Source organism: Triticum urartu, chromosome 7A (genome assembly GCF_056163025.1).
Source record: "Triticum urartu cultivar PI428250 chromosome 7A, HENAU_Tu73, whole genome shotgun sequence".
In the NCBI taxonomy this organism is placed as follows: Eukaryota; Viridiplantae; Streptophyta; class Magnoliopsida; order Poales; family Poaceae; genus Triticum; species Triticum urartu.
The window spans coordinates 177,687,898-177,705,018 of record NC_141879.1 but is presented as its reverse complement, the minus strand read 5'-3'; the positions used below and the strand labels follow the sequence as shown (position 1 = coordinate 177,705,018).

The window sequence follows — 17,121 nt, the reverse complement described above, 5'->3', positions numbered from 1 at the left end:
AATATAGTGACCTCAACAACCAGCTAGGCTACACATGTATTCATGTGCCAACTCATAGTTTTATTTTTACTTATACATTACATTGGTTGAACTCTCTCTTTAGCGGTTTAGAAAAGAAAATATGGATGCGAACCACCATGGAACCTCACGTACGTATGCTGCACAAACTAACTAATTCCACGGACACATGATATATTCTTCATATCTGTTCATTGTTTGAATAATTTTCTTGCATACAACACAAAATCAAGGATCGGATCTTCTCCTACTAGTTGTGTCCAATTGAAACTGATGCAAAATTTATTTCAACATACCAACAATATATCACCACGACTTATGTTGTCATCGCACTTTCTCGTCACCCCCGACACATTAGAGCTTTTTCCCTTTCCCTGGTTGGACCCTCACAATTTCCGCATCGAGGAGGAAAATCCATTTAAAGAAAAAGACCTCGAACCATGCACCGTGGAGGGCAAATTTCATCATTCAGTCTATTTCAACCATTGCAAGCCTACATTGCGATATGTAAGAAGTTTTCCAATTAGTCGCATGCATCTACTCATTTAGATCCATCACCCTATTGTTGTTGTCGGCCGTGCGCACCATAATCCGTGTCATCTGCCATCCATGGATGTGAACCAAAAATTGGCAACTCGGCAATCAACGTTTGTCGTCCATTTGCTTTGCATGTTTTTTCTGTACCCCAAAGCCGTAGAACCATCGTTCTACGGTAATTTTGCTTTGCATGCTCACTAAGGAACATGGGCTGGTAATAGTATGTGTTTAAGATTTGCTCTAGAACAAAGCATGGATGTCGTGATAGGATTTGTTTCTCTCGATGCAGCACACGGATCTGTGTGCTTGTAATTGCTAAGGTCGCATGGCACTTCTTAACTTGCCTTCACTTAATCTCTCATAGTTCTTCCTCCATGCCACACAATCAGTGAGCCCAAATGATTGATCAGTTCTTGTTCTCCGACCAAAAAATAATGGGAGCGAGTATATCCATCCACCCAACAGCTACTTTTCGTAAGCTAATTGGGCTAAGAGAAAACTAGCTAATCCTTTCCTTAAAAAACACTCACCTGCACGTATCCGATCATATCCACTTGTCTCTACGCCAAAGCCGGGTGCTACTGGCAGAAAACCAGGTGGAAACGCGAGGGCAGGCCCGTCATTTCAGCCAAGCAACTCCGAGCGACTGAGCAACCACACCCGCACAATAAAGCCGGCTCACGCACTCCGCCCACTCCCTCTCAACCGCCGTCGCGTCTCCACTTTCCTCTCCATCTCACTCACTCTCCCCCTCCGCCGCCGGCGCAGCGTCCTCCCCGCGACTCCGATGGCCAGCAAGTGGGTCAGGCCCGAGGTGAGCTCCACGCCCAGATCCGGGCCATCCGCCCGCTCCTGCCACTCGCTCTTCTTCCGTTCGCTTATCTATCCTGTCCCGCGGCCGCGCAGGTGTACCCGCTGTTCGCGGCGACGGGCGTGGCCATCGGCATCTGCGCCTTTAGCCTCCTTCGCAACATCACCGGCAACCCAGAAGTCAGGTAAAGATCTCGACTGCTTGCAGTCCCCCCCTCCTCCTATCCCTGGCCGTTTATTTCTTGATTGAGAGAAACGAATCGGCCCCCTCCCTCGCTTGTTTGATTATTACTACATGGCTTGGCGTTGTACCGCTTATTAGTGGACAAGATAAGAGTAGATCTGCTGGATTATGGCCTGTTCGTGGTGGCTGGCCGCTGGGTGTTTGAGTGTTGACTTCGCTGCTACGGTCGATATCCATGTTTTTTCAGGTGAAAAATTTGTGGTCTTGGTTTCATTTGGGTCGGAGAATCGGTCCACGAGGGGTGAGAAGAGAACCATTTAGCCTTTTGGGGGAGATATCTTGCTTGTGCGCGTGGATTGTTGGTGAAATTATGCGGGATTTCGCAGTATATGATTTTCTATTCTGAGTATGATATTGTACCAATCATAGCTCCTGCAGACAGGAAGTCATGTGTGTTATCATGTGGGTTCTAATGGATAATGAAATATTGTACTAGTACATGATCTACTTTTTGTACTAGCAATTGTTTAGTGCACTTCGCATGATCGGGAGACGATCTTAACAAACCTTATCTGCATTGATGGTTATCTTAATAAATTTGTGGCAGCTCATCTTAATCTTGTGAGAAGAGCCTGAAACAACCTAATACTTCTTAGTAACGATGTACTGAAATGATTTCATCTGCAGGGTCAACAAGATGGGGAGGGCAGCGGGAGTGCTTGAGAACCATGAGGAGGGCAGGCGCTACGCCGAGCACGGCCTCAGAGCCTATGTGCAGGACAAGACCCCCGAGATCATGCCAGGAATCAACAAGTTCTTCACCAGCCCAAAATGAAGCACTTTAGTCTGTCTGTGACTCGCTATTAGTAACTGTTGTGGTCAAGTGCAAACCTATTTCAAGCATTCAGTAATGTTGTCGCGTCCATAATTCAGAGGACATCGTCAATTACCTCTTATTGAAAGAACCATGTGATGTTTGATGGCTTGCTATATATGTGATGGTTGATGGCTTCTAAATATCTGCTTCATTGAGATTGTGGATATTCCATGCTTCCGTGTAGTTGCTGTGTTGTGGTTGTGGAGACCTCAGTGGTAGCTCAGCGATTACTGCAGACATTTGGATATTGCTACTGCTGGTATTTTGAAGTGTGTTCCTGTCTTAGCAGTATCTTTCACACAACTCCTTTGGAATTTGTCAATTCTGTGAGCATGTATGCGCTGTGGTATTTGTGGGTATGGAAAATGACTGTCTTATAAGTCAATCCTGGTACAACATTTTACCCAACAGCCAAGCTCTTGTTGTAGTACTTAGATGCATTTTACATCAGTGATTAACATATTTCTAGCTTATTCTGTTGAAGTTGACTAGCATAGCCTGTTAAGGTTTTAAGATCCAGGTGATGACATAACAAAATTAACTCATCAGAGCCGACTGAAAAGAACAGACATTATAGATCAAACCATGTGGCTCTAATATGCTAGCCTCAGCTGTTGTCCCAGCCATCTCCTCTCTATACAGCTGCCAAATAACACTTTGCTGGAGAGAACAGATGCAAAAAGACTGAAGATGAACTAAGTAGACAAAAGTACACTGCCTAAAAAAAGATGGACAGTCAAGTGTATCATTATTCTGTTTCTTTTTTTGCATTGAGTAAATACATCGAGCAAAGGCGAAATGAGCCTTTGTGTTTATGACATCTTGCACAGGTCGAATCCTTTCTAGAGTCCTCGGCAGATGAGGTGATCTGCCTACAAGAACTGATTTACAACAGACCTGCCTAAACTAAACCGTCCCTCGTGAGGTTTATTCCCGTGTAAGATCCAAGTACCATGATTTCCAGGCTTCAACATAATGGCCAAAAAGATCATTCAGCGCTGCATTCACAAAATGTAGGGGAACTGTGTAAGTTTATCAACAGGGTAAACCATATATTTGACACAAACAGCAAAAATGGCATAGTTAAAAGTTACTCCCTCCGTAAACTAATATAAGAGTGTTTAGATTACTACTTTAGTGATCTAAACGCTCTTATATTAGTTTACAGAGGGAGTACTGTATTAGTTAAAACTGGAAATAACATCATGAGAAACTATACAACCACTTGTCAAAGACTAGAGGGCTGATGGCAGTTATTAAAACTAGATCACTAGATTCAGAAATTGGGATTTCTAGTATGGTTGTGAAAGTTCAATCCCTATTTATTTATTTATTTTGCCTTTTGGGATAAAGAGAAGGTTTGAGGGATTAAGTTTAGGGGATCTGCTAGAGATGCTCTAAGTATACTAATAAATTAAAAAAATTAAAAAACTTCCACATTTGGGGCTAATTACCACCACTATTGAGAAAAAATTCAAAAAACCTCCACTTTTGAGGCTGGTTGGTAACAAATTGTGCTGATCCAAGGCTTAGTGCATTTTGACAGTGAATCTGATGGGTGGGACCCATCTGTTGGGTTGGTGTGGCAAAGACTAGTCCTAGTCCCACTTGTCAGCCATACATCTTTTTTCCCCTCTCTTCTCCTTCCTCCCCACCTATCTCTCTCCCTTACCAACGATCCTCCCCCTGCCGCTCTAATCTACTCCTTGAGCACAGCCCAGCCAGCGACCTCCGAGACGATTTCTCTATCTACTTCCACTGGTGACTACTCATGTTGAATTTGGTTGTCAAAAGACCAAATGGCAAATGCTATTATTGTCGGCTATCGTGGAACATGTTTACATACCCGTTTCAGTCAATGCATAAATACAAACAGGTATACAAACAAGCGCTAGAATGGCTACTCAAAGTAAAGGGGCTAAACTTCTAAAATTAATGAAACCGTATAAAATTAATTTTGTCCTGAATTCCTGAGCTCCAGTTTCTTCTTGATCATGCATATCAGTTTGGATGTGAAGTGGCCAAAGTACTAGACATGTAGATTACTACTCCCTCCGTCCCATAATATAAGAGTGTTTTTGACAGTACACTACACTAGTGTCAAAACCACTCTTATATTATGGGACGGAGGGAGTAGTAACTAATAGAGGATCAGAGAAGCACTTCAATGCATCCAGTGCAAAGAGAAGGGTAGATACCAAAACTGGCATCTCAAAACAAAATTCCATCCAGTGTAGGTTTCTAAATCCTAAATCTTAACTGTAAAAAATAAACATGTGGGGGCAATGTTTAGCTTACCATGATTTTGGTACTGTGGACGGAATGAAACAGCGAGATTCTCCCAGTCTTGAATGTTCTTCGTCTCATTCTCCCTCACTGACTGATCATCAACTTCATGTTTCCTTGCACCAGCAGGGTGGAAGGGCCCATAAACAAAGCCACTACTCTTCCCTTGCCCGAGCTGACTCTCGAAAGTTTTCAACATGCTGCTGCCACCTTGCATGAGTTTGGGTTTGTTCTCTGTTTCCAAGACTAACTTGCCCCTCTTATTGTCAATGTTTGTGATGTCGGTACCAAATGCCCTCTTGCTAGACATAATCTTCCTGGCTGGCGGTAAAGCAACCGTGACAGTGGCACCTTCCTTTCGCTTTGCCTGACCAAGCCACCGGAATGCAGGTTTTCTGGAGTCCACCTGCTGCGTCTGAAACAAACCACAAAACCAACCATGCTAAGAAAAATGATCACTTCCACAATTTGAAATGGCATGTGGTCAAGAGACTACCTTCTCGATGAGGTTCAAAGAAGATAGTACATTTGCAATGTCATACAGTCGACGAACTTTAGCTGTATTATCAACATCAGAATTGTAATGAGTTCCATTTGGATAGAAAAATCTGTTGCGACGACTAAGCAATGGATCCCATAAAATATAAGAAATGCAAGTACTGACTTCTCATGTTGCTCTCGGCATGTCTCTCTCCAAGGAGCAGCCTTGCAGCCTCATCAAGTGAGACTGTCTCAACCTGTGCCAGTAGTGAATCACATTGCAATTAACCACGAAGGACAAACCGCCTTAATGAAAAAAAAATCAGTGGAATTCTCAATCAGTTCACCTCCATGGTGAGGAAGAGCTTGACGAAATTCTGAGTGAGCAGCCCAAGCGACTTCTCCTTCCTATGATCTACTAATGTGGCACCAGAAACACTAATTCAGCACATAACATGATGGTCACTAGGCACAGCAAACCAATGAGAAAGTGATTGATCAGTCATACCAGATCGACGCGGGCACATGGGTGTGTCCGGCTTATCAGAAGCATTGTCTATTGACTGGCTAAGCTTCTCACTGTCAGCGTCCCCTTCTGCATCACCCAATTTATCATCGTCGTCTTCATCGTCCGACACCTTCACAACCACCATAAGAAAAGTCACTTCTTTTATCAGCAACAATCGCTGATTTGCATCACAACTAAAAGGGCCAAGTAAAACAAAGTGAAGAAATCTAACATTGGCAGCAGATGGTTCCTCCGGTGGCGGGGCTAATCCAGACATCTCTCTCAATGTCCTCTCCTGAACAAACGGGAAGAACAAAATAGGAAGCCATTAATCATTTTGGTATTTCAATGTAAACAGTCTATTTTTCTGAAACAATGTAAAGACTTGCCATTTTCATTAATTAATTGAGAAGAAGAGAGTTGCCCAGCTAATTAAGAGCAATCTTTAAGCCGTGTAGAATCAGCATAGATCAGAATAGGCGGATCCAAACCTTGAGTTCCTTGAGCGCGGCAGGGACGCCCTCAAAGCCTATCCATGTGTACCGATTCTTGGCCCTCCTCACGAGAATCTGCGTGATGCTCAACGAATGTCAGGGAAAGAAGAGGAGAACATAAACGAAACAGCGCATGGGTAAAATCGCATGCCAAGGACAAAAAAAGGTTTCTTTGTTATCAGGGCTCACCCCGACGCTCTCGAGCACGTTGACGATGTCGTAGATCCGGCGCCTCTCGACGCCGAGCCGCCTGGCGGCGTCGTCCAGCCCCACCGTCTCCACGTCGTCCCGGTCGTACAGCGCCACGAAGCTGCAAAGCCCGGCAGCGGCCTAGCTAGGTCAAAAACCGGCGAAATGCACAGCGCGTGTTGCGGAAACGAGAGAGCGGGGAGATCTCCCCCCTACTTGGAGCAGAGGAGGCCGAGGGACTTCTGCTTGCGGCTGTAGGCGTGGTGCCGGCAGGCCCTCGCGGCGGCGCCCGAGCCGCCTCCGGCGCCGTCGATGACCAGCCGCGGGGGCAGGTAAGGAGGAGGAGGGGGCGGCGGGGGCTGCGCGGCGGCCGCCGGAGCCCCGGCCGCGGCGGCGGGCTCCATCGCCGGTGGATGTCGAGGTGGAAAGGGTGGGGAGGGGCGAATTTTGTGGCCTTGTTTATTGGTGATGGGATCTGCGGGTTGGGTTTTGGAAAGGTGGAGGAGGGGAGGGGAGGGGAGGGCGGCGAGGACGTTGGAATGATTGCGTTTTGGCGCCCGCGGCGGCGGCGCGTTTTCAAACTTTTGCCCCCCTCCGCGCCGCCTCCCGTCCCGTCTCCCGCTCCTGCGCGGCGCGGTCGGTCTGGCCTAGCGGTGGTTAGGGCTAGCACCAGGTGGATTGTGGAGTCAGAGGCTGGTCCAGGAATAAAGAAAGGTAGAAATAGAAAACACCCTAAAAATATATACTTCCTCGTTCGAAATTACTTATTGCGAAAATGGATAAAAATAGATGTATTTAAAACTAAAATATATAGATCCATTTCTCCAACGAGTAGCTACTCTAGTGATTATAAAACATCTTATTACATAGGTCATTGATTCTTTTAGAGAATGTGTGCTGTTTTTCTTTTTGCGGAGAGAAAATGTGTACTATTTATTTCTATAGAATATGATAGATGGTGTTGTAAAGGGCGGCTGCCTGAAAAGTGAAGGATTATCACGAGTAATGAGAACATTATAATGCAACTGTCGCGAGCTCGGTTCAGCTTGGGCAGTTCATGCGCATCTAGAGGTTCAGAAGCTAACAAAATTGAGTGATTCTTTCATGTCTGAGACGCGTCCGTTGAAATACAAGATGGTTTTTTCCCCAATGTTTGGGGTTTCATCACATGCTCTTTGATGAGAGTTTTGGGAGGAGTGGTGGTGTGTTGTTGATGTGGGAGAACCGTGTGAAAACCATGGAGTTAAGTGTGACGAATCAACATATAAATGTGATTGTGGAGGAAATGGGAAAATGGTGGCTTTACGACTGTCTATGGTGAGCCCAGTTGGGAGTCTAGGAAAGAACTTGGAACGACCCATCAGATATTTGTGTGATGCTCAATATCCCATGGGTGTTTTTAGGGGGGGGGGGGGCAGGGCATGGACTGTATAGGGGATAGGTTCGATGGAGAGAAGGGAATATAAGGAAGAAACTTGATAGAGCTATCGGTAATGTAGAACGGGATGCATTGTTTCCATTTGGCGCGCTAAGAAATGAGGGTATTACTAAATCAGTTCATATGTGAGTTGTGGTGGATATGGAGCATTTCAAATGTAAGGTGTGGCATGAGATGACTACGTTATTACATTTTGAGGCTCACTTATAAGAGGCCCCGTGGAAGAACTAGTGAGGGGGGGGGTCATGGGAAAGGCGGCACTATCTCGCTGCAAAGAACTTCAGAAAGTGTGCATGGCAAGCTTCAGTTGTGGGATTGTAAGGTACTCAAAGGTCCAAGAAATACGGTTAGTGGTTTAAACGAGGAGCCACAACATGGGAAATGGGCGGTGAGTGATAAGGTGCTAGAGAAATTGGAGGAAGTATTGATAGTGTCAAAGAATTCATTTGAACAAGAGCAGATCGTTAGGTTGTGGTGTGGGCATTGCTACCTCTTGAGCATGTGTTGGTTTTTCCTTGAAGAGGAAAGGGTGATGCAGCAAAGTAGCGTAAGTATTTCCCTCGGTTTTTGAGAACCAGGTATCAATCCAGTAGGAGACAACGCACAAGTCACCTAATACCTGCACAAACAATCAAGAACCTTGCAACCAACGCGATAAAGGGGTTGTCAATCCCTTCACGGCCACTCGCAAAAGTGAGATCTAATAAAGATAGTAAAGTAAATATTGTTGGTATTTTTGTTGTATAGATTGGAAAGTAAAGATTGCAAAATAATAAACAAGATGCGATGTAAATAAAAAAGATGCAGTATAATAAGAAAGAGACCCGGGGGCCATAGGTTTCACTAGTGGCTTCTCTCAAGATAGCATGTATTACGGTGGGTGGACAAATTACTGCCGAGCAATTGATAGAAAAGCACATAGTTATGAGAATATATAGGCAATGATCATGAATATAGGCATCACGTCCGTGTCGAGTAGATCGAAACGATTCTGCATCTACTACTAGTATTCCTCACATCGACTGCTATCCAGCATGCATCTAGAGTATTAAGTTCATAAGAACAGAGTAACACTTTAAGCAAGATGACATGATGTAGAGGGATAAACTCAAGCAATATGATAAAAAAACATCTTTTTATCCTCGATGGCAACAATACAATACGTGCCTTGCTGCCCCTACTGTCACTTGGAAATGACACCGCAAGATTGAACCCAAAGCTAAGCACTTCTCACATTGCAAGAAAGATCAATCTAGTAGGCCAAACTAAACCGATAATTCGAAGAGACTTGCAAAGATATCAAATCATGCATATAAGAATTTAGAGAAGAACCAAATAATATTCATAGATAATCTTGTTCATAAACCCACAATTCATCGAATCTTGGCAAACACACCGCAAAAGAGTATTACATCGAATAAATCTCCAAGAACATGGAGGAGAACTTTGTATTGAGAACCAAAGAGAGAGAAGAAACCATCTAGCTAATAACTATGGACCCGAAAGTCTGTGGTAAACTACTCACGCTTCATCGGAGAGACTATGGTGTTGATGTGGAAGCCCTCCGTGATCGACCCCCCCTCCGGCAGATCACCGGAAAAGGCCCCAAGATGGGATCTCATGGGTACAGAAGGTTGCGGCGGTGGAAAAGGGGTTTTGTTTATCTCTGCGATCATCCAGGGTATAAGAGTATATATAGGCGGAAGAAGTACGTCAGTGCAGCTACATAGGGCCCACGAGGGTGGGGGCGCGCCTACCCCCTGGCCGCGCCCTCCTGCCTCGTGGCTGCCTCACAGAGTTCCAGACTTCAACTTCAAGTCTTCTGGTTTGCTTTCGGTCCAAGAAAGATCATCGCGAAGGTTTCATTTCGTTTGGATTCTGTTTGGTATTCTTTTTTTGCGAAACTCTAAAATAGGCAAAAAAAACACAGAAACTGGCACTAGGCCTCCGGTTAATAGGTTAGTCCCAAAAATAATATAAAAGAGCATATTAAAGCCAATTAAACATCCAAAACAGATAATATAATAGCATGGAACAATAAAAAAATATAGATACGTTGGAGACATATCAAGCATCCCCAAGCTTAATTCCTGCTCGTCCTCGAGTAGGTAATGATAAAAATAGAATTTTTGATGTGGAATGCTACCTAACATAATTATCAATGTAATTTTCTTTATTGTGGCATGAATGTTCAGATCCGAAAGATTCAAGATAGAAGTTTAATATTGACATAAAATAGTAATATTTCAAGCATATTAATAAAGCAATCATGTCTTCTCAAAATAACATGGCCAAAGAAAGCGATCCATAGAAAGTCATATAGTCGGGCTATGCTCTATCTTCATCACACAAAATATTTAAATCATGCACAACCCCAATGATAAGCCAAGCAATTGTTTCATACTTTTGATGTTCTCAAACTTTTTCAATCTTCACGCAATACATGAGCGCGAGCCATGGACATAGCACTATAGGTAGAATAGAACGGTGTTGTGGAGAAGACAAAAAAGGAGAAGATAGTCTCACATCAACTAGGCGTATCAACGGGCTATGGAGATGCCCATCAATAGATATCAATGTGAGTGAGTAGGGAATACCATGCAACGGATGCACTAGAGTTATACATGTATGAAAGCTCAACAAAAGAAACTAAGTGGGTGTGCATCCAACTTGCTTGCTCACGAAGACTTAGGGCAATTTTGAGGAAGCCCATCATTTGAATATACAAGCCAAGTTCTATAATGTAAAATTCCCACTAGTATATGAAAGTGACAATATATGAGACTCTCTATATGAAGAACATGGTGCTACTTTGAAGCACAATATATGAGACTTGCTCAAAAAGAAACTAAGTGGGTGTGCATCCAACTCGCTTGCTCACGAAGACCTAGGGCATTTTGAGGAAGCCCGTCATTGGAATATACAAGCCAAGTTCTATAATGTAAAATTCCCACTAATATATGAGAGTGACATAATAGGATACTCTCTATCATGATGATCATGGTGCTACTTTGAAGCACGAGTGTGGAAAAAGGATAGTAGCATTGTCCCTTCTCTCTTTTTCTCTCATTTTTTTATTTGGGCATTTCTCTTTTTTTATGGCCTCTTTTTTTCTATTTTCTTTTATTTTTATTTTTTGTCCGGAGTCTCATCCTGACTTATGGGGGAATCACAATCTCCATCATCCTTCCCTCGCATGGGACAATGCTCTAATAATGATGATCATCACACTTTTATTTACTTACAACTCAAGAATTACAACTCGATACTTAGAACAAAATATGACTCTATTTGAATGCCTCTGGCAGTGTACCGGGATGTGTAATGAATCAAGAGTGACATATATGAAAAATTATGAACAATGGCTTTGCCACAAATACGATGTCAACTACATGATCATGCAAATCAATATGACAATGATGAAGCGTGTCATAATAAAGGGAACGGTGGAAAGTTGCATGACAATATATCTCGGAATGGCTATGGAAATGCCATAATAGGTAGGTATGGTGGCTGTTTTGAGGAAGGTATATGGTGAGTTTATGGTACCGACGAAAGTTGCGTGGTACTAGAGAGGCTAGCAATGGTGGAAGGGTGAGAGTGCGTATAATCCATGGACTCAACATTAGTCATAAAGAACTCACATACTTATTGCAAAAATCTATTAGTTATCGAAACGAAGTATTACCGCATGCTCCTAGGGGGATAGATTGGTAGGAAAAGACCATCGCTCATCCCTGACCGCCACTCATAAGGAAGACAATCAAAAAATAAATCATGCTCCGACTTCATCACATAACGGTTCACCATACGTGCATGCTACGGGAATCACAAACTTTAACACAAGTATCTCTTAAATTCACAACTACTCAACTAGCATGACTCTAATATCACCATCTTCATATCTCAAAACAATCATAAAGAATCAAACTTCGCATAGTATTCAATGCACTTTATATGAAAGTTTTTATTATACCCATCTTGGATGCCCATCATATTAGGACTAATTTTATAGCCAAAGAAAATTACCATGCTGTTCTAAAAGACTCTCAAAAGAATATAAGTGAAGCATGAGAGATATAATTTCTATAAAATAAAACCACCACCATTCTCTAAAAAGATATAAGTGAAGCACCAGAGCAAAGTTATCTAGCTCAAAAGATATACGTGAAGCACATAGAGTATTCTAATAAATTCCGATTCATGTGTGTCTCTCCCAAAAGGTGTGTACAACAAGGATGATTGTGGTAAACTAAAAAGCAAAGACTCAAATCATACAAGACGCTCCAAGCAAAACACATATCATGTGGTGAATAAAAATATAGCCTCAAGTAAAGTTACCAATAGACGAAGACGAAAGAGGGGATGCCTTCCGGGGCATCCCCAAACTTAGGATTTTGGTTGTCCTTGAATTTTATCTTGTGGTGCCTTGGGAATCCCCAAGCTCGGGCTCTTTCCACTCGTTATTCCAAAGTCCATCAAATCTTTACCCAAAAACTTTAAAACTTCACAACACAAAACTCAACAGAAAATCTCATGAGCTCCGTTAGTATAAGAAAATAGACCACCACTTTAAGGTACTGTAATGAACTCATTATTTATTTACATTGGTATTAGACCTACTGTATTCCAACTTCTCTATGGTTCATACCCCCCGATACTAGCCATAGATGCATCAAAATAAGCAAACAACACGCGAAAAACAGAATCTGTCAAAAACAGAACAGTCTATAGAAATCTGTAGGTTTCGAATACTTCTGTTACTCCAAAAATTCTGAAAAAATAGGACGACCAGGGTAATTTGTATATTGATCTACTGCAGGTGGAATTGTTATTTTATCGCTCTCTGGTAAAAAATGATTTTTTTATGTGAGCGCATACTTTCTGTTTTTATCAGCTAGATCAAACGACAATTACCCAAGAAGATCCTAAAGGCTTTACTTGGGCACAAACACTAATTAAAACATAAAAACACAATCATAACAGAGGATAGATGAATTATTTATTACTAAGCAGGAACAAAAAGCAAAGAACAAAAATAAATTTGGGTTGCCTCCCAACAAGCGCTATAGTTTAACGCCCCTAGCTTGGCATAAAAACAAGAATAGATCTAGATATTGCCATAATATTGATAGGGCAAATCGCGAAAACTCATCTCATACTCCCTACGTTCAGCAGCAAGTTTTCTTTGTGGCAGGCAAAAGTAATCAAAAGGGTTAAATTTAATGGGACAAAAGTCCCCAAGATCAAGCTCGGGAGGTATTGGTTCCTCCTTTGGCCCCTCATATTGCACGACCAATTCATCATTATAAGCATTCTTTTGGCAAAAGGTCATGAGCCTTTGTTCAAGATAAAAACCTAACCCGTTGTTCTGAATAGCAAAATTATCATTAAGTTCAGAAATCCTATCAACTAGAACATCGGTAGGAACTCTTTTTCTAAGGCTTTCATTATAAGCAACATGATCTAAAGATCGTAAACGCATAATGTCTTCTTGATAAAAAAAAGATTGCTTCTATGGGAGGACGGCCAGCATCCACCCTATAATGCGCAAAAATTTCATTGGCCTCTTTTATTATAAATCTGAACTCATGTCCTAAGAAGATGGTGGCTGCTCGCTTAACAGAAGAATGCTCAATATTGGAAAATTATAAAAAAAAATCCTTTGTATGCAAGGATGCGTGTGGATAAATTGTCTTTCAAGTTCAACCACGAGCAAAGATATAGCATCCGCGAGACTACTAGTTCTATGGAGAATAGACCCACCCATAGTGGGTAAAGCACCGGCGCAAGTAAAGAAATATTGAATAACTCCTTTTCCAATAATATTATCACCACCAATCCGAAACTTTTTAGTGTGTAAAATAGTAGGTTCTTCATGAGGATTATCAAAAGCATCAAAGTTTCCCCCATCGTTTCTATTATCCTTTTCAATGATAACCTCCCCAGTTTCAGACATGATGGCAATAAACTGTGCTAAGAACGAACACACAAGAGGCAAGCGAAAAGATACGAACGGAAGAGGGGCGAATAAAACGTCAAAGGTGAAGTGGGGGAGAGGAAAACGAGAGGCAAATGGCAAATAATATAATGCGAGGGAGAAGAGTTTATGATGGGTACTTGGTATGTCTTGACTTGGCGTAGATCTCCCCAGTAACGGCGCCAGAAATACTTCTTGCTACCTCTTGGGCATGCGTTGATTTTCCCTTGAAGAGGAAAGGGTGACGCAGCAAAGTAGCATAAGTATTTCCCTCAGTTTTTGAGAACCAGGGTATCAATCTAGTAGGAGACAACACACAAGTCACCTAATACCTGCACAAACAATCAAGAACCTTGCAACCAACGCGATAAAGGGGTTGTCAATCCCTTCACGGCCACTCGCAAAAGTGAGATCTAATAAAGATAGTAAAGTAAATATTTTTGGTATTTTTGTTGTATAGATTGGAAAATAAAGATTGCAAAATAGTAAACGAGATGCGATGTAAATAAAAGAGATGCAATATAATAAGAAAGAGACCTGGGGGCCATAGGTTTCACTAGTGGCTTCTGTCAAGATAGCATGTATTACGGTGGGTGAACAAATTACTGCCGAGCAATTGATAGAAAAGCGCATAGTTATGAGAATATCTAGGCAATGATCATGAATATAGGCATCACATCTGTGTCAAGTAGATCGAAATGATTCTGCATCTACTACTATTACTCCACACATCGATCGCTATCCAGCATGCATCTAGAGTATTAAGTTCATAAGAACAGAGTAACGCTTTAAGCAAGATGACATGATGTAGAGGGATAAACTCAAGCAATATGATAAAAAACATCTTTTTATCCTTGATGGCAACAATACAATATGTGCCTTGCTGCCCCTACTATCACTAGGAAAGGACACCGCAAGATTGAACCCAAAGCTAAGCACTTCTCACATTGCAAGAAAGATCAATCTAGTAGGCCAAACTAAACCGATAATTCAAAGAGACTTGCAAAGATATCAAATCATGCATATAAGAATTCAGAGAAGAACCAAATAATATTCATAGATAATCTTGTTCATAAACCCACAATTCATCGAATCTTGGCAAACACACCGCAAAAGAGTATTACATCGAATAATTCTCCAAGAACATGGAGGAGAACTTTGTATTGAGAATCAAAGAGAGAGAAGAATCCATCTAGCTAATAACTATGGACCCGAAGGTCCGTGGTAAACTACTCACGCTTCATCGGAGAGGCTATGGTGTTGATGTAGAAGCCCTCCATGATTGATTCCCCCTCCGGCAGATCACCGGAAAAGGCCCCAAGATGGGATCTCACGGGTACAGAAGGTTGCGGCGGTGGAAAAGTGGTTTCGTGGCTCTCTGTGATCGATCTAGGGTATAAGAGTATATATAGGCGGAAGAAGTATGTCGGTGGAGCTACGTGGGGCCCACGAGGGTGGGGGCGCGCCCTCCTGCCTCGTGGCTGCCTCACGGAGTTCCAGACTTCAACTCCTCTGGTTTGCTTTCGGTCCAAGAAAGATCATCGCGAAGGTTTCATTCCGTTTGGTATTCCGTTTCCGCGAAACTCTAAAATAGGCAAAAAAACAGAAACTGGCACTAAGCCTCCGGTTAATAGGTTAGTCCCAAAAATAAGATAAAAGAGGATATTAAAGCCAGTTAAACATCCAAAACAGATAATATAATAGCATGGAACAATAAAAAATTATAGATACGTTGGAGACGTATCAAGCACCCCCAAGCTTAATTCCTGCTCGTCCTCGAGTAGGTAAATGATAAAAATAGAATTTTTGATGTGGAATGCTACCTAACATAATTATCAATGTAATTTTCTTTATTGTGGCATGAATGTTCAAATCCGAAAGATTCAAGATAGAAGTTTAATATTGACATAAAATAGTAATATTTCAAGCATATTAATAAAGTAATCATGTCTTCTCAAAATAACATGGCCAAAGAAAGCGATCCATAGAAAGTCATATAGTCGGGCTATGCTCTATCTTCATCACATAAAATATTTAAATCATGCACAACCCCAATGACAAGCCAAGCAATTGTTTCATACTTTTGATGTTCTCAAACTTTTTCAATCTTCATGCAATACATGAGCGCGAGCCATGGACATAGCACTATAGGTGGAATAGAACGGTGGCTGTGGAGAAGACAAAAAAAGGAGAAGATAGTCTCACATCAACTAGGCGTATCAACGGGCTATGGAGATGCCCATCAATAGATATCAATGTGAGTGAGTAGGGATTGCCATGCAACGGATGCACTAGAGTTATAAGTGTATGAAAGCTCAAAAAGAAACTAAGTGGGTGTGCATCCAACTCGCTTGCTCACAAAGACCTAGGGCATTTTGAGGAAGCCCATCATTGGAATATACAAGCCAAGTTCTATAATGTAAAATTCCCACTAATATATGAGAGTGACATGATAGTAGGCCACTTGAGAGGCACAATGTTATGGCGCTGCTAGAAGGAGGGCGCGAGAGGGCCGGCCGGGGGCCTTTTGCCCACGGCCGGGCAAGATGGAAGGGACTTCCTTGTAAATTCTTGCTTGATTAGATTGATACATCTCATCTCTTTATATAGAGAGGTTTACTTGACTCTCAAGCAATGCTTACTTGACCCCTAAGCAAGCGACCCTTATCTCTAATTAACCCTAAGACTAACGGGCTATACCGCCAGCCCAAGACATTAGGCCCATTCCGTACTCTAACACTACACCCCACCTGGACATGCAACTTGTCTTCGAGCTGCAACCTAACCAACTTATAACCATGACTGGACGCAACACAAACCTAACACCTAAAAACAAGCCTTTTACATCTCGGCTTGTTTTATTACTCTCAACCTGAAATGGACTGGGTCGATTTATTTTGGACCCCTTAACAAAAAGTGGACACCATCCGCACGTCGGACATGCACGTGTACAACCACCTGGATCCCATGGACACCATCTGGACAAAAGAAGCGCATGTGTGTGGCCACCTAGAATTGGTCGCAAGAGTGACCAGCAGAGGCGCCCTCGCGGCAACCGGCGGAATGCGGTGGTGCTACGCGGTGCGCTCCTGTCGGTGACACCCCGCCTTCTCCCCGTCGGACGGCTATTGGTCTACACTGCACAGATAAGAGTGGAGGGCTTGTGATGGAGAATGGCGAGGAGGGGTGCGCACCCCCAACTGCCGATGTCGCGGACTTTGAGGCCGCTGCCCGCGGGGAAAACAACATGCCCAAGATCCCCGATGCAGCGGACGAGACCGAGGTCCTTTGCCCAACGAAGCGCAGCTAGGAGGAGCGGC

General features: G+C 42.7%; 2 protein-coding genes across 3 annotated transcripts; one reads left to right on the top strand and one right to left on the bottom strand.

The window, feature by feature from the left end:
• Positions 1-1,157: 1,157 nt before the first annotated feature.
• On the top strand, positions 1,158-2,566 carry LOC125518849 (B12D protein). The gene is made up of 3 exons (XM_048683728.1): positions 1,158-1,369; positions 1,462-1,550; positions 2,237-2,566. Exons 1-3 carry the CDS (start codon positions 1,343-1,345, stop codon positions 2,382-2,384), a joined length of 264 nt encoding a protein of 87 aa, XP_048539685.1. The 5' UTR covers positions 1,158-1,342; the 3' UTR covers positions 2,385-2,566.
• A 534-nt stretch (positions 2,567-3,100) lies between these two features.
• On the bottom strand, positions 3,101-7,007 carry LOC125518848 (E2F transcription factor-like E2FE). 2 transcript variants are annotated; one of them, XM_048683727.2, is made up of 10 exons: positions 6,600-7,007; positions 6,384-6,504; positions 6,192-6,269; positions 5,933-5,995; positions 5,701-5,830; positions 5,540-5,607; positions 5,377-5,449; positions 5,209-5,270; positions 4,725-5,127; positions 3,101-3,424 (listed from the first exon to the last, which is right to left on the bottom strand). In XM_048683727.2, the coding sequence occupies exons 1-10, from the start codon at positions 6,785-6,787 to the stop codon at positions 3,354-3,356; spliced, it is 1,257 nt and encodes a 418-aa protein (XP_048539684.1). In that variant the 5' UTR covers positions 6,788-7,007; the 3' UTR covers positions 3,101-3,353. The 2 variants fall into 2 exon arrangements, with proteins under 2 accessions (XP_048539684.1, XP_048539683.1); XM_048683726.2 differs by having other exon boundaries at positions 5,540-5,610; positions 6,600-6,982.
• Between the last annotated feature and the right edge of the window lie 10,114 nt (positions 7,008-17,121).

Bases quoted from the DNA above. Each gene is read 5' to 3' on its own strand.
- LOC125518848 (XM_048683726.2), bottom strand. From the start codon at position 6,787: ATGGAGCCCGCCGCCGCGGCCGGGGCTCCGGCGGCCGCCGCGCAGCCC. The intron at 6,270-6,383 runs GTGAGCCCTGAT...AGCATCACGCAG, and splicing joins ACGTGCTCGAGAGCGTCGGG to ATTCTCGTGAGGAGGGCCAA. The intron at 5,271-5,376 runs GTCAGTACTTGC...TTGATAATACAG, and splicing joins TGCCGAGAGCAACATGAGAA to CTAAAGTTCGTCGACTGTAT.
- LOC125518849 (XM_048683728.1), top strand. From the start codon at position 1,343: ATGGCCAGCAAGTGGGTCAGGCCCGAG. The intron at 1,370-1,461 runs GTGAGCTCCACG...GCGGCCGCGCAG, and splicing joins GCAAGTGGGTCAGGCCCGAG to GTGTACCCGCTGTTCGCGGC. The intron at 1,551-2,236 runs GTAAAGATCTCG...TTTCATCTGCAG, and splicing joins ACCGGCAACCCAGAAGTCAG to GGTCAACAAGATGGGGAGGG.